Consider the following 16,567-nt stretch of genomic DNA (forward strand, 5'->3'; position numbering starts at 1 on the left):
GATTGGTATTGAGGAACTTTGAATCTGGAGAAGGATGGGATGGGAGCTGCAGGCAGGAGCTGGTTTTGCTGGATCTGGTGGATCCTGCAGGGAGCTGACACCGCGGCCGATCGGGTTTCCATGGAACACTCGGATAACCAAAGCCATGTGTCCCATCTCAAAGCTGAGAAATTAAAGGGAGCTGCTCCAGCACCCCATGGATTTCAAGGTGCAAAGGAATGAAAGCTCCCAGGTTCAAAAGCCACCTGCAATCTGCACTCCAGAGGTACAGGAAAACATCCCTGGGAAGGGCTTGAGGCTGTCCTTTCACAAGAATCCTGGAATGGTTTGGGTTGGAAGAGACCTTAAAGCTCATCCCATTCCATCCTTTGCCATGGGCAGGGACACCTTCCATTATTCCAGGGTGCTCCCAGCCCTGTCCAGCCTGGCCTTGGACACTTCTTCCCAAGGCAGGATGGTGGTGCCTGTTTTGCACTCTTTGAGTTGTCCCAAACTGGATCCAACCCTGCCCACCATGAGTTTTGTGTTTCCATGCTCAGGCAGCAGCAGAGCCACCATCCAGGGGCTGGTTTTCAGTCTGGCTGGACCTGGATTTTCAAATCCCAGTTTCCAGCCTGGAACCCTCATCCACCCCAGCCGAAGGATGGCCCTGACTATGTCCCATCCCAGAGTTCCATCCCAAACTTGTTTGGATGTGTGACAGCGTGAAATCCCTTGAGGGATTTCCTTCCCTCAACCTTCCCCTTCAACCGGAAGCAAAACCAGAGAAGGAGAAAACAACAAATCCCTCTGCTTCCCAGGCCAGCTGGAATTTTTCCACAGCAGTCAGCAGATTCATCCAGATCCCAGCCAGGTTTCCCAAAGGGAAGAGGACAAGCTGGTGAGCAGCAGTCCAGAGGCCGGGAGAGGATGAGCATCCCAGCAATCCCAGCACTAGCTCTGGATTTGGGAGATGCCAAAGGAGCACTCCCATGGGAAGAGCAGACATCCCTGCTGCACACCCACTCATTCCTGAAGTCAAACCCAACACTGAGCACTCTGCTCAGCTGCCTCTGATCCAGCATTTGACATTCACCTGTTTTTAATCCCAAAATGTCTAAAACAGAGCACTGGGATTACGAACATATTCTAGACTAGTTCGGACCAGGCCTGCCTAAACCTTAGAGCCTCTAAAAGCCACAGAAGTATCATCTTCTCTTACCAAAACCACAGGCAATTTAGTGTTCCCTTCCAGAAAAACCCCAAATTCCATGCTGGGAAGCAGACAGGAATTCAGCCTGGCAGGAGTCTGAAGGAAAACACGAACAAATCTCTGCTGATTTGCCTCCTCAGCAGAGAGACAAAACCTCTGCAGACACAAATAACCTCTTGGGAAGGAAGCGGGGGAATATCCCGAGTTTCTTTGCAATTTTGGGGGACAGGTCAGCAACCCCCTGATGCTGACATGCAGACAGAACTCCCAGTGTGGGATTTCCACCCTGCAGAGACTCAGGACTGCGGTACAAGCCCAGTCAAACCCCGGCGTGGAAGCGAAGCTTTGGTTTCTCGCAATCCCTGGGAGGTGCAGGCAGAAGCCCCGGGGAGCATCAGTCACCTCCACGCTGTTGCAAGGTGCCTGTGGGTATTTTTTTAACCCCGGCGTTCTGAGGTGCTGCCACTCTGATAAAGCCGTGGAGAAGGAGAGGCAGTGCCCTCTGAACCCCGTGCAACTGGATTTACTGAGTCACTCTGTGCTAATGCCTGGCAAAAATGTCCTCATGCAGCATTGAGCAAACAGTGCCGAGATAACCGCGCCAGAACGCCGCGGGCTCGGCCTCTTATCTCCCAACAGCCGCGACCGGGATGGCCGCAATTCCTGCCGCGATTCCCACAGCAGCACTGCAGGAGAGGCTTTACTGGGATACACCCTGCCTGTCCCCGGCAGCAGGGCCCCGAGGTGCCGGCAGCTCCGCGGGGTGAGGTCACCCTCTGCAACCCTGCTTTGGGAAAGGTGGATTTGGCCCGCACCGGGAGCTGCTCTTGCAAAAGCCGCTGTTCCTCTCTCCGTGGGCGGAATCCCCAGCATCCACCTCACCCTGCTTCCACGCTGGTGTTTTTGTTCCCCCTGAAGTGACGCTGCCCCGCAGACTTCTCCGGTGATTTCACAGCCTGAAACCTCCCCAGCTCAGCCCCTGTGCAGCTGAAGAGCTCAGTGCTCCCAGAAAGGGCCGAGCAGTTCCCACCGCTCGTGTTCCCTGCAGGAGGCAAGGGAAGAGCTGGGAATTGGGCTCGGGCCCCCCAGCCCCAGGAGGGGTAACTGCAGGGCAGGGGGAGGTGGGGTGGCACAGCGGGGCTGTGTCCAGCCCTGCTGAGCTCTGCACTTTTGGCTCCTGTGTCGTTTCCTGCAGCGCAAGGGAGGCGCCCCAGCACTGGAGAATCCCAAAATGAGTGGTGTTCCAGGAAATGGCTGCTGTGTAATTTCGTGAGGTTACAGCTACCACAGGGCTCCAAACCTCAACTATCCTCTAAAGAGCACCCTGTAGGCACAGCCAGAGACTCCTAGAATGATTTGGGATGGAAAGGACCTTAAAGCTCATCCCATTCCACCCCCTCCCATGGGCAGGGACACCTTCCACTGGACCAGGTTCCTCCAAGCCCTGTCCAGCCTTGGACACCTTTGGGGACAGGGAGTCCACAACCCTTCTGGATGCACTTGGGGGAAGTGCAAAAAGCTTGGGAAGAGCCAGGGCTTTGCTGTTCCCAGTATTTGCTGCAAGGACAACAGTTATCCACTGAAACCCCAGCATCTTCCCACTGAAATTCCCAGCACAGGAAGGGAAATTCAGTCCAGCTCTTCGCATTCCCCTCCTTTGCCGTCTCCCCCTTCACTCCCGTTTTCAACCCATCGGTTCCTGAACTTTGCTCCCTCCACACCAGAGAAGCACTTTTCTCCTTCATTCCAGCAATTCCAGCCCTGAGCACCAAACTCCCTAAATATTTCATGGCAGGCACCAAAATCCACCTTTGGACTGCAGTCAAGCACGAGCGAGGGCTCCATCATTCCACGTGCCTGCCCCACTCTCCGGGAGTTTTACAGCAGGTGCTTTGGGGAAAGACTAAAATCAGGCTGCAGAGCGCCGGGATGCCCAGAGGCTCGGAAGGCACACGGTGCCGTGTGCGGATTACGCTGCCCCGGGAATGCTGCCGGCTCCATCCCGAGGATTACACACGCAATCCCGGTGGACTGAGTCCTCAAGGCAAAGGCTGGGCTGCCTTGGAAGGAGCTGCTGCCGATAGATGTCAGCACAGCCTGCCCGAATTTGCAGGAGGATCCTTCCCTCCCAGCTGACAGTGCAGCCGTGGATAGCGGGGTTTGTCCCGCTGACCCCACAAGCGACAGGAGGTACCTGCCCGGGAGGGAAGGCCTGTCAGAGACCCAGGAAAGCCGAATAATTGGGTGTGAAACCATCAGGGAATTTGTGTCCAGGGAAACCATCACCCCCGGGTGCCTCCCACGCCTAGGGAAGGAGGGATAGGCTCCCTCTGAGGTGCAACACATTCATGAGATATGAGACACCACCAGTGTCAACAACCCCATGTGTGGCTCCGGGGTTTTGAGCCTTTTTCCTGAAAAGGAAATAAATTGGAGATGCTTTGTCTGAGCCACAGTTTGCAAATTCCTCGGCTCCAACCAAACTCGGACAAGCGAGAAATTAAATTCTCTGCAGGGCTGGGAAATCAAACGTCAGGAAAAAGGAAAAAAAATCCTGATAGAAAAAAATCCTCTTGGAAAATCCAACCTAACTTCTGCCTAGGTTAAAGGGATGACAGTCCTGCACTTTGGGATCATTAAAATGCAAATTGCTCTCCAAGTGCCGGCTTTCCAAGGTGGAGGAGGAGTACCAGGTAGTACTAGTAGTAGTACCTGCTACTTCTATTAGGAGGGATTCCTGCTCAACCCTGGAAATGTCCAAGGCCAGGATAGACAGGGCTTGAAGCACCCTGGAATAGTGGAGGGTGTCCCTGCCAGTAGAACAAGGTGAGACCCCAAATTTGTACTGAGGGAAGAGGTAATCCAGAGGAACTGAGGGAAGAGGGAATCCAGATCCCCACTCCAGCACCCACTTCCCTTTGAGCTGCTCCTCCTGCAGCCTCCTCAGCCTTTCCCTGTTCCCTCCCCACAGGACTCCTGCCACGTCAGGCTGAGCTGTCGGGCAGGGCAGGAGGGCATCCGCAGGCTGAGGATCATTCCCTGAGGGAGAGCCACAGCCAGCCACTGCCTCCTGCCCTGCTGACCCGGGCAGCCAGCCCCGCTCCGAGGAGCCCATTGCCCACAGCAGGGAATGCTTTCCCCCACGGATAAAAACTGGCTGAACTTCCAAGTCCTGCGGCGCACGGAGAGCAGGGAATGGGAGGGGGGAAGTGCTTTGGGCTGCTGGGGTAAAACCCCTGTGCCAGCCCCGTGGCAGCTCCCCCGACTGAGCCAGCCCTGCTCCTGGGCACATCCTCACCTCCCCGGGCACATCCCCACCTTCCTGGGCACATCCCCACCTCCCCGGGCACATGCCCACCTCCCTGGGCACATCCCCACTTCCCTGGGCACATCCCCACCTTCCTGGGCACATCCCCACCTCCCTGGGCACATCCCCACCTCCCTGGGCACATCCCCACCTCCCCGGGCACATCCCCACCTCCCTGGGCACATCCCCACCTCCCCGGGCACACTCCCTGGGTGATCCATGGCTCCTTCAAAGCCATTCCCGGTGCCTCGGGCACCGCATTCCTGGGGGCCCAGGCACACGTCAGTGGAATTGCTGAGCTCGGTGACCTTGGCGGTACCGGGAGCGCCGGAAAAGCCCTGGGAACACGGCATTGATAAGGATAAGCAGCTGCCAGCTGGAGGGAGGGGCAGGATGCAGCCAGGTAGGGTCGGGGGGGAGGGAGGAATGTGGGAATCCCACATTTCAGATGTAGGATTCAGGAGCAGGAGGCACAGGGATGGTTTCCCCCGGTGGTGGGTGGTGATCCTCACCCATTCCCCATCCCACTGAGCAGTCACCCCACCTTTGTTTGCAGGGAGCAGATCCCCAGGCAGGGAGGGATCCCAGACAGGGATCTTTTGGCTTTTCCTGCCTGGTTCAGGGATGTTTCCTGTGGGATAAATCCCTGCAAACAGCTCACCACACGCTCAGCTTGCTCATGGGTTCTGGTCCCTGGGACTGGTCTGTGCCAGGCCTGGCCATCCAAGGGTGGATGCCACTGGAATGTGGTTTGGATCCAGACAACAAAAACCTTCCAGAGGTTAAACACAGCCAGCAATGGCACGAGCTGGAGGAGAACAGAGCCTGGCAAACCGAAGGGAGGGGAGGTGTGTGCTGTAAACCCAAATCATGGATTAATCTCCTGGAAACCAGCAGCACCTTCCCAACCAGGTGGCAGCTGACACAGAAAAAAACAACAACAAACCCTTCACTTGATTTGGGTTGATTTTTCATCTCTTGCCCTTGAGATATTTCATATTGAGCACCACAAATTCCATTAGAGACGTTCTGCAAAACCAGCCAGGCAAAGAGAGGAACAGATGAACATCAGATGGATCCAGGGGCTGGGAACAGCCCTGCTCCCACCCCAGAGCTGCCAGCCCACCCTCTGCAAGGGCAGGAATGACGTCCAAACTCCATATCCAGGGATACTGCTGGAGAGTTTGTTTGTCAGGCTTGGCAGGAGTGGTCACTCACCTCCTGTAAAACTGGGAGGCCAAAAAAGGGAGGAAAACAATCAATATGTTAAAACTGGAGAAAGCAATTCCAAGCAACCTGTGCTGGAACAGCCTCTGCCCCAAAGGGCACAGGACAGAGCCTGGGAAGTCCTGGTTCTGTTCCAGAAGGGCAGAAATGAGGGGTGGGATAAGGAAGAAACGAGGGGTGTGTAAGGAAGAATTTAGGTGTGTGATCAGGAGGAAGCTGGGTGTGTGAAAAGGAGAAGAAAAGAAGAAATCAGGTGCAGGATAAGGAAGCTCCAGGCAGGAGGTTCACAGATTTAAAGCTGAGCTTCCAAAGGTGTCAAGTCACTCTGAGCTTCAGGACTCCAAGAGCCTTTGGGTGGTGGTGGGAAAGCCAAGGATTTTTGGAGGATAACATGGAATGTTTCAGCTCTGCAGAGGCACTAATGGGCCCTACTGCCACCAAACTCAAAGGGCAATGAGGGAAAAACCACCCAGATCAGGAAAAGAGCTGGAAAAAGCTTTCCTCTCCTCCAGGCTCACCAAGACTGCTCACAGCACGAGGGATTTCCATCCAGCCCATTAACCTGCTCCACTTTGGAGGCTCAGGCACTCAACCATAATTAGAGAGGTTGTTCCTTGCCAGGAATCAGCTCCTGGATCCCCCAGGCTCCCAGGAGGCCAGCAGGGACACACGGCTGGGGGGGCTCAAGGTGATCCCAAGCCTTTCATAAAACTGAGCTTTGCCCTCAGTCACACAGGGCTGTGGGGCACCACGGGGCTCAGAGGCCAGGGGGACACCCAAGGGTATTCTGCAGACAGAATTTTGGGCAGGTCAGGATTTTGGGGGCTTTTAATGCCCAAAGCAAGGCTGTGCCTGGGATCCCTGTGAGGGAAGTGACTGCAAGGGGAACAGAGCTGCAGTTTGGGGTCAGGACAAAGCACCTCAGTTACTGCTCTGCAAGAAAAAGAATCCCAGAATCCTTGAGGCAGGAAAAGCCCCCAGGACCATCGAGTCCAACCTGTGCCCAATGCTCTCCTTGTCCCCAGCCCAGCGAGTGCCACATCCAGGGATGGGCACTCCAAACCTCCCTGGGCAGCCCCTGCCAAGGCCTGAGCACCCTTTCCATGCAGAAATTCCTCCTGGTGTCCACCCTGAGCCTGCCCTGGCCCAGCCTGAGGCCGTTCCCTCTCCTCCTGTCCCTGTTCCCTGGAGCACAGCCTGACCCCCCTGGGCTGTCGCCTCCTGTCAGGAGCTGTGCAGAGCCACAAGGTCCTCCCTGAGCCTCCTTTTCTCCAGGCTGAGCCCCCTTCTAGCTCCCTCAGCCTCTCCTGGTGCTCCAGCCCCTTCCCCAGCTCTGTTCCCTTCCCTGAACAAATTCCAGCCCCTCCAGGTCCTTCCTGAGTCGAGGGGCCCAGGACTGGACACAGCTGATGCAAAACATGACCCTGAACTGAACAAGCTGCACAATCTGCAGTCACAGAGGGTTTAAATCCACACATGAGGAGCTCCCCACTATTCCCACACCTCTGATTATTCCTCAGATTCCCCCTGAGCCCTTGGACAGCCCTGCTCCTGTCCCAGTGGGATTCATTCCTTGAGTGCCAGTGTGGCTCTGGATTGTGACTGTGCATGGCTGGATCCTGTGGGATCCTGTGAGATCCTGTGGGATCCTGTGGGATTCTCTGGGATCCAGTGAGATCCTGTGGGATCCCACACCACCCCACTCCTTGGGAAGCCCACTCAGTCCTTCCCCACGTCTCCTTCAGCTCCACAAAGCTCCCAGAGCTGAGGAGATCCCAACCGAGGAATTCAGCACCGTGAAACTCCAGCAACTGTTTGGAAAATTGTTTTGAAAACTCGCTGCTGTTTTCTAGAAGGGGCAGATGAAAACAAGGCTGGGCTTCTTAGCTCGGGGCAAGGTTTTTGCACAGCTTTGTCAAGGCCAAACCTCTCTGCTCCAGGAGCGACGGGGAGGTTTCTCCAGCAGGACCACATCTGACACCAGGAGTCTCTGGCGAGCCTCTCCTGCCTCCTTCGGGCTGCTGCTTTTGTTGACACAACACCATCAAAGGCACCTTTCCCTCAGTCACAAAGGGAGACTGATCCTCCCACTCCGGGCACGGCACACAGGGGGCTGGGGGAAGAGCTGAGCCACGGGGAACTGCTGGCAGAGGGCTTTTACAGCGTCCTGCTAAGGCCACCCAGGAGGTTTAGGCACAAACTGCAGGCTGGAGCAGCAGGGAGGATCAGCCATGGACTGACACTGCGAGGGCAGAAGGGATCAAAGCCTCATGGAGGAGTTCTGCCTCCGAGCCTGGTTTGATCCCAAAGTCCTGAGGAAGATGAGAAGCTTTCCAATCTCCCCAGCCTGACTGCAGGGACAGGAAACAGCAGGAGAGAGGGAGAGAGGTCCTGGGGCAGGGCATAGCCCAGGGCAGCAGCAGCAGCAGGAGCCTCCTCCCAGCAACAGGAAAAGTGGAGCCTCGGGGCTCCTGAACCCCTGTGGGATCAGAGAGGGACATCCTGGCCTGGCAGAGGGAAAACACCCAGGAACAGGAGGGACAGGCCCTTCCCAGCCCTCCTGCCTGCCAGGTGGGAGCAGAAGGGGGATGATAAATCAGCCGAGAGGAGGATGTGCCCATCCTACAGCAATGCCTCTCCCTGCAAAGCCCTGCTCGTCCCAGCACCATTCCTGGCTTTATGAACACAGCAGGCTCAGTTTGAAAGGGAGAAGCTTTTCCCCTCTCTGCCATGAGCCCCTGGGGGAGCAGAGCTCCTGCCCTTTTCTCCCTAATTCAAAAGGGCATTTTCTGGTGTGGTTCTGGCTGAGAGGCCAAGTGCAGGACTCTGAGGAACTGGAACCAGGGACCCCAGGAGGGACAAAGCCTGCAGGGACACAGCCTGGAACAGCCCAGGCAGGGCAGCAGGGGCCTGCCTGGGGACACAGTCCCCATTCTGCCTGTGAGCTGTCCCTGCAGGACGTGTGGACAGGAGGCTCAGATGGTGCCAAAGGTCCTGGGGCTCCTCTGAGAGCCTCCAGCAGCTTCCCCTGCACAGGGAGGGTGGGAGCTCCACAGACCTGCATGGGAGCAGCACAAACCTTCCTTGCCAGCAGGGCAGCAGCTCCAGGGATGAATCCAGGCATCTGCAAAGGCCTCACCACAACCCCCTGCAGCTCCCATGGCATGAAGTCATGGAATCATGGAATGGTTTGGGTTGGAAGGGCCCTTAAAGCCCAGCCAGACCCAGCCCTGACATGGGCAGGGACACCTCCCACTGTCCCAGGGTGCTCCAAGCCCTGTCCAGCCTGGCCTTGGACACTTCCAATCGGTGCCAGGGCCTCATCCCCCTCACAGGGAACAATTCCTTCCCAAAATCCCATCTGACCCTGCCCTCTGGCATTCCAGGCCCTTGTCCAAAGTCCATCTCCAGCATTCTTGGAGCCTCTCCAGGTACTGAATGTCCTGCAACTCTCTGTTTCAAATGGGGTTTGGTTTCTTTCCTGGCTGTTCAGCCCATTTTTGGGGAGCACCAGGGACTCTCACCACTGAAACCAGCGTGCTACAGCCGGACTCACAGGAGTGGGGCCTCACCCTGGCCTCCAGCTGGATAAACAGATTCCAGCATAAACCACCCCCAGTCCTCCACCAGGATGCCCTGAGCACAGATGGGCTCAAATTCCAACAACTGCCCAGGTTAACTGTGCAAGTGAGGGCAAGGAAAGCACCCCCACCACACGGAAAAGGGCTCTGCCTGCCAGGGACCACCTACCCTGGGACAGCACTGCAGCATCCCACACGTGGGGCTGCTAATTACCCTGCTCTGCTCCAGCAGATCCTGCGTGGGATGGAAGGGTGGGAGCAGCTCCACAATGGCCAGGAGAGCTCCAGGGAGAAGAGCTGGGAGGCACCTTCTGAAAATAGAGATCATGCTGCCTGCCACCCTCCTTTCCAGAGCTTCCAACCCCACCAAAAGCTCTCGAGAAGAGCCAGGCACCAACTCTCTTGTGCTGCTCCAGCCCCATCAGTCACACGTCAAAGCCATTGTTTCAGATCTAAGCAAAAAGATACTTTGAAACCTCAAAAATTAGGGTTTTTTGAAGTAATTATCTCCCACCTCCGTCTCTGAGACGAAAGAAACCCAAGCCAATTATTTCTTTGAAGGCTAAATATTTACTCCCAGATGAAGCAGCTTGGGCTGGAGGGGAATTATCCAGCTCTGATGTCATCTCATGCCTGGGAGCCAGAAAACCCGGATGAAAACAGGTAGGAACAAACAGCAACAACAACAACAAAAGGGTGTCTTCTCCTGGAAAAGCCTCTCAGAAAGGGATGAAGTTGTGCCCAAGACATTGTGCTCCCATCCCCTGCCCAGGGTTAGAGAAGGTGCTGAATGAGGTCACATGTGGAGTGTGAGGGAAGCTCTCTGAGCAAGCCCTGGCCTTGGGGAGGAGCCAGGGTCTCATCCCAGAGTTCTGGAGTCTGTGGGGCAGGTGTGGGAACTCCTCCACAGCAATTAGCCTGCACACACAATGAGTGGTGATCAATCAATGTCAACTCCTCGGTTTTTCTTTTAAAAAGCCCTCTCCTGCCTTATTTACATGCCAGCATTTCAAAGCTCTGCCCCCCCAGCTCTCCTTTCCCAGGCAGGCGGTGCCACCCCCAGTTCGGGCACAGAAGGCAGAGCAGGGCTGTGGGATCCCACCGGGGCTGACTCATCCCTTTGGAAAGGCAGGAGCCAGAGCGCTCCCCGGGCCCGGCCTCCAGCTCCAGCCGATCCCATCTCGCCCATGACAGCGAGCAGGAACATTTCCTGGGGGCATCTTCCCGTGGGACCGAGCCCCGCCACGCATTCCCACAGAGCCCTTCTCCGGGAGCGCCGGCACGGCCCCGGGATGGGCACTGGGGACAGGGCACAGCCCCCAGGACGGGCACTGGGGACAGGGCACAGCTCCTGGGATGGGCACTGGGGCACTGGGGACAGCTCCCAGGATGGGCACTGGGGCCAGGGCACAGCTCCCAGGATGGGCTCCCTGGGCACTGGGGTCAGGGCACAGCTCCCGGGATGGGCACTGGGGACAGGGCACAGCCCCCAGGACGGGCACTGGGGACAGGGCACAGCTCCTGGGATGGGCACTGGGGCACTGGGCACAGCTCCCAGGATGGGCACTGGGGCACTGGGGACAGGGCACAGCTCCCAGGATGGGCTCCCTGGGCACTGGGGTCAGGGCACAGCTCCCGGGATGGGCACTGGGGCACTGGGGACAGCTCCCAGGATGGGCACTGGGGACAGGGCACAGCTCCCAGGACGGGCTCCCTGGGCACTGGGGACAGGGCACAGCTCCCAGGATGGGCTCCCTGGGCACTGGGGACAGGGCACAGCTCCCCAGACTGCAGGAATGCATGGCCTGGGGCAGAGAGCTCTGCAGAGCCCAGGAGCTGTGCATCCTCCCCTCTCCAGCCCCAGCAGGGCAGGATGGATGGCAGGAGCCTGTTTGCAGGACTGGGGTTTGTTTTCCCCCCGTTTAAATCCACAACTCCCTAATTCTCCCCCGTGGGAGTCCCACAGGGGCTGTGTGACATAAAACCAGAACACCAAGGAAGTGTGGCTGGATGTCCAAGCACCAAGGGAGGTGTTCACAGCTGGAAACTCTCAGCTGACACCAGCACTTGGGACTTGTCCCATGTCCTTCTCCAGGTCTCCTGGAGCCCCTTCAGGCACTGCAAAGGGTTTTGAGGTCACCCTGGATCCTTCTCTTCTCCAGGTGAACGCCCCCAGCTTTCCCATCTCCCTCTATACCCATCTCCACCTCTATCTCCTTATTCCCTGGATTTTGGAGGACTTCAAGTGCCAGACAAGAAAACACTTTAAACAATATCTGAGCAGTCCACAATACCTGGGGCACCTGACAGGGAATTCTGTGCCCAACAAGGAATGCCAGTGGATGCTGAGCTTTTCTCCTTCCTCCTCCTGCCAGAACAGCTGCTCTAACACTGATTTCTGCCCCAGGGAGCTTCCCCCAGTTCTTCTGCTTTCCTCAAAGTTATTTTAGTGGAATTCAGAAATTAAAAGGAAAAAAAAAACCAAACTGTTGTGGGTGACATTTCCAGCACAAAAAGCAGTGTGGGAAATAATCTGTGGTGTTTTCCTGCCCGGCTGAGGGTGCCTGGACAGCAGGAATGAACCTGCTTTCCCACGCTCTCCCACCTGCACGGGCTTGTCTGCTCCACCCCCCAAAATACCTGGAGTGGGAGCCACTGGAATGAGCAAAGAAAGTCTCAGCTTTGGGACAATGACTCTCACCACGGAATCACGGAATGGGACTGAACACACCCAGTGCCACCCCTGCCATGGGCACGGGCACCTTCACTATCTCAGGGTGCTCCAGCCTGGCCTTGGACTCTCCCAGGGATCCAGGGGCAGCCACAGCTGCTCTGGGCACCCTGTGCCAGGGCCTGCCCACCCTCACAGGGAACAATTCCTGCCCAATATCCATCCAGCCCTGCCCTCTGGCAGTGGGAAGCCATTCCCTGTGTCCTGTCCCTCCATCCCTTGTCCAAAGTCGCTCTCCACCTGTCCTGCAGCCCCTTTAGGCACAGGAAGGGGCTTTGAGGTCTCCCTGGAGCTTCTCCTCTCCAGGCTGAACAATCCCAATTTCGCAATCTACTCCAGGCTGAACAATCATCACATCCTCCTCAGCCTGCAGCATGAACAATCCCAGCTCAGCCTTCCCCAGGCTGAGCAATCCCAACTCAGCCTTCCCCAGGCTGAGCAATCCCAACTCAGCCTTCCCCAGGCTGAGCCATCCCAACTCAGCCTTCCCCAGGCTGAGCAATCCCAGCTCAGCCTTCCCCAGGCTGAGCAATCCCAACTCGCTCAGCCTTCCCCAGGCTGAGCAATCCCAGCTCAGCCTTCCCCAGGCTGAAGAATCCTGATTTTCTCAGCCTCATCACTGCAGGCTCTGGTGGCTGCAGGGAATGTCCCTTACCCTGCACACAGGGACCAGCTGCTCCCCAGAAATACCCCCCAGGGGGGGCTGAGGACTCAGACTCTGCCACAAGCCCCACATTTCTCCAGGATGCAGCCCAAGCCCGGTGGGATAAGGCTCAGACAGACCCAGAACCACGGAACCCGAGCCCTGGGGAGGCGGGAGGGTGTGGGGGCTGCAGGGCTCACCTGAGGCCAGGGGCCGGATCCACTCCTTGCTGTTCAGGTCCAGCCTCCAGAGGTCGTTGAAGGCGGCGTTGCAGCTGCTCTGGGTGCAGCCCCCGAACACGTACATGGACTGGTTGGGGTCGTAGTAACACGCACCTGGGAGAGAGCACAGCCCTGTCACTGCTGCCCCACAGCCCCGTCACTGCTGTCCCCACAGCCCTGTCACTGCTGTCCCCACAGCCAGGTCACTGCTGTCCCCACAGCCCTGTCACTCCCCTGTGCCCCACAGCCCTGTCACTGCTCTGTGCCCCACAGCCCTGTCACTGCTGTCCCACAGCCCTGTCACTGCTGTCCCACAGCCCTGTCACTGCTGTGCCCCACAGCCCTGTCACTGCTCTGTGTCAAACAGCCCTGTCACTGCTGTCCCACAGCCCTGTCACTACTGTCCCCACAGCACTGTCACTACTCTGTGCCCACACAGCTCCTGTCACTGCCCTGTGTCCCCCAGCCCTGTCACTGCCCTGTGCCCCAGCCCCAGATCAGGCCCTTTCCTCCCTGGAGAGCAGCAGCCAGGCTGCCCTGGCTCCCTGGAAGCACAGGGCATCCCTGAGCAGGGTGAAGCTCCAGCAAGAACCTTCCCAAGAGGATTATCCCTCAGGCAGAGCTGCTCCTCAAAGTGCAGAGAAATCTGCCTTAGAGGCCTGTAATTAATGAGCTTAGCTGTGATTAAGGCACTGAGCTCACTGACCTGCCCTGAGCTGGATCACAGACCCCTCTGTGCACTCAGCCCTGGGCTTTGTTCTCTTTTCAGCATTTCACCCCATCTCATGTAAAAAGCCCCACTAAAACCCAGGACCATCCAGGGGCATTCCCTCTGCCCCTGGGGAATGCTCCCCCTCATCTGGGGAAGGATGAGGCAGCCAGATGGGGAGCAGGGAGAGAACACCACCTTTGACAACCCCTCAGAGATACCCAAGAGCTCTCAGCCCCAAAACAAATCCCATGGCAGTGTCTGCCTTTGGCAGGGAGTGCCTGCAGCACCCAGGTACCTCTGGCAAGAGTGAACTGAAAGATGGAGCAGGGAGGCTTGCTCAGCTTGTCTGCCTTGGAGGCTGGGCAGAATTCCGGGTTTCCCATAAAATTCCAGGTGGAATTACCCTCCCACAGCAAAATCACCGAGATTGTGCTCTCCTGCTTCTTTTTAGACTCATTTTAAGTGGCTGAAGGTAAGGAAGGCAGAGTAGCTTGAGGGGGGAAAAAATGAGGGAAACCCAGGAAAAAGCAAGCACAAAGAAAAACTGCAGTTTATTCCAGCCTGTGGGAATTCCACAGTGGGATTGTTGGGGCTGTTCTGGACTTTGATGATCCTTGTGGATCCACTTTAGGATATTCTGTGATTCCATTATATGTTTGTATATATTTATTTCAGGTGTAGAATAAATCAGGGGGAAATTGTGCACATTCCTGATGGTTTTAGGGTTTCTTTGGGTGGAAAACACTGAATGGATTTAGTTGGGCTTTTTTATGTCCCAGCAAAATTCAGTGAGTTTCAGCAATGCAGAAGTGGCTTATCTTTGGAAATGAATCAGTGATTCTGATGTTTGAAGACACTGATGCTCAGGGAGAGCAGAGTTCTGGCTCTGAGCACACTCCTGACTGCCCTGTCCTGAGCAATGAACCATCAGAGATTTTCACCCAGAGCAGAGCTGACTGGGGAGGGAAAACCAAATGGAAAGCAAATTCCCTTCACCATAGTTGAAGAACATTGATTTCTAATCTCAGAGAACATGAAATTAATTCACCCATCCCAGTTCAAGGGTTGTATTTCCCACTGGAGAGAGGGGAAGGAGCTGGCTGGGCTGTAAATCCCATTCCCACATGGTTCTTGGTTTGGAGGGTGACAGCCCTTGGTCTTGGGCACTGCCAGGGATCCAGGGGCAGCCACAGCTGCTCTGGGCACCCTGTGCCAGGGCCTGCCCACCCTCACAGGGAACAATTCCTGCCCAATATGCCATCCAGCCCTGCCCTCTGGCAGTGGGAGCCATTCCCGGTGTCCTGTCCCTCCATCCCTTGTCCCATGTCCTTCTTCAGCTCTCCTGGAGCCTTTAGGGACTGGAAGGGGCTCTGAGCTCTCCCTGGAGCCTTCTCCAGGAGAACGCCCCCAGCTTTCCCATCTCCTTCCATCTCCATCTCCACCTCTACCTCCTCACTCCCTAAAATGCCATTGTCCTGCTCCTTGCAGTTCAGGGCCTGGGTGCAGCCAAAAATCCGGGGATGTTGAGCAAGGCTGGGTGCCGGGAGGAGCTGCAGCTCTGCTCCAGGAGCAGCCCATCCTGTAAAACAAACATTCCAGCTCTCACCGCTCCCAAGGGGTTCGTCAAACCCACAAATTGCTGTAATTACTCATCCCACTGGTGCCACCAACCCCAGGCTCCTTGGAAACAAAAACAATAAATCAGTGCTTAAAATTAGTCACTCCTCCAGCAAAGGATCAATATCCCTGGCACAACGGTCGCATTCCTTTGCTGCTTTTCCGTTTCTGCATTCCTGAGCCTGCTGACATCTTTTTCCGACTGCGGGCAGTGATTTCACCCCGTGACTCATCGCCCTGCTGTGACCTCGCAGGTTCATGCAGAAAACAGCTTGGTGACTCCTGGGAATATCACCCAAAAAACCCAAACATTAGGGGATTTCTGCCCCTAAACACCCAGCATTATTGATGTTTCATGTCCTGCAGTTCCAGTTAAAACTCTGGAGAAGCGACAGCAGGTCCCACAGTTTGTTCTCAGCGCTGTGATCCCTGCCAGGCACTCCCTCCCAAGGCAGTGCCTTCCATTCATTATTCCTTATCAAGCACTTCTGTCACTCCTCCCTTCAGGACTGAGAGCAGACAGGTTGACCTCCAGCTGCTTAGAATTCCCCTCCTTGTCCGTTAGTGCTCCCTGTGAGAACTTCTGGGACAGCTCTAATAATTCCTGGAAGCAGAGCGAGCCCCAGACGGAGCTTTGATGGCAGCACCGACTCGTGCCTGGGCGGTGACGTCTTCCCACAAAAACCAGCAAATCACTCATCCCTCAGGAAGGGCTTTGTGAGTCCAGCCTGCTCCCTCCCCACTGCCCAACCTCCTGTTCCTCCACCTCAGCTCACTGTCATCCCTTGGGATTTTAGGTGACGGTTCAGAGTTTGACTTTCCGGAACTGACCATTTGTAGCTCGGCTTTAAGGCTGGAATCTCGCCCGCAGGCACAGAACGCTGCTGCAGGGAAAGCAGAGGCTGCAGATCTGGGCAGCTGCTCACAAACCAATCCGTTTAAGTCAGCAAACAAGTTAATCCAGATTAGCTTTGTGCCCACAAAGTGTGTTAATAACGCTGCCGTGGCCACCGGGCCGGGCAGAGCCGGGCGCTGTCACTGAGTGAGGCTAATACGGATTACACGCTCCGAGGGCAGTGGATTTAGGGACACAACTCACTCTGCAGCCAGGAAGCCCGTGGCAGGCAGCAGGATAAAGGAAAAAGCACACAGTGCTCTTTGGGGCAACACTGAGCCTTTTCCAGGCAATTTCTAGCTGGCCTGAGCACTCAGCAGTCGCAAACACGCTGCTAAAATCGACGGGAAATACACGCAAATGTGAAGTCGTTAATAAGCACTTCACCAGCGTTGCTAAAAATGAGCTGTGACCTGCGGAGCCTTTTCATCCTTCAGGAAG

The 16,567-nt window shown here is 56.3% G+C and overlaps 1 protein-coding gene across 3 annotated transcripts in view; it reads right to left on the minus strand.

Annotated features, from left to right (window-relative positions):
• The window catches only part of FBXO42 (F-box protein 42), a 46,685-nt gene that overhangs the window by 9,800 nt on the left and 20,318 nt on the right, over positions 1-16,567 (minus strand). For all 3 annotated transcript variants that reach the window (XM_039697443.1, XM_039697440.1, XM_039697441.1), the window contains one exon: positions 12,882-13,016. In XM_039697443.1, the coding sequence (XP_039553377.1) occupies positions 12,882-13,016 (135 nt within the window). The remainder of the gene's footprint in view (positions 1-12,881; positions 13,017-16,567) is intronic.

Source organism: Passer montanus, unplaced genomic scaffold (assembly GCF_014805655.1).
Source record: "Passer montanus isolate IOZ18808 unplaced genomic scaffold, ASM1480565v1 scaffold118, whole genome shotgun sequence".
Taxonomy (NCBI): Eukaryota; Metazoa; Chordata; class Aves; order Passeriformes; family Passeridae; genus Passer; species Passer montanus.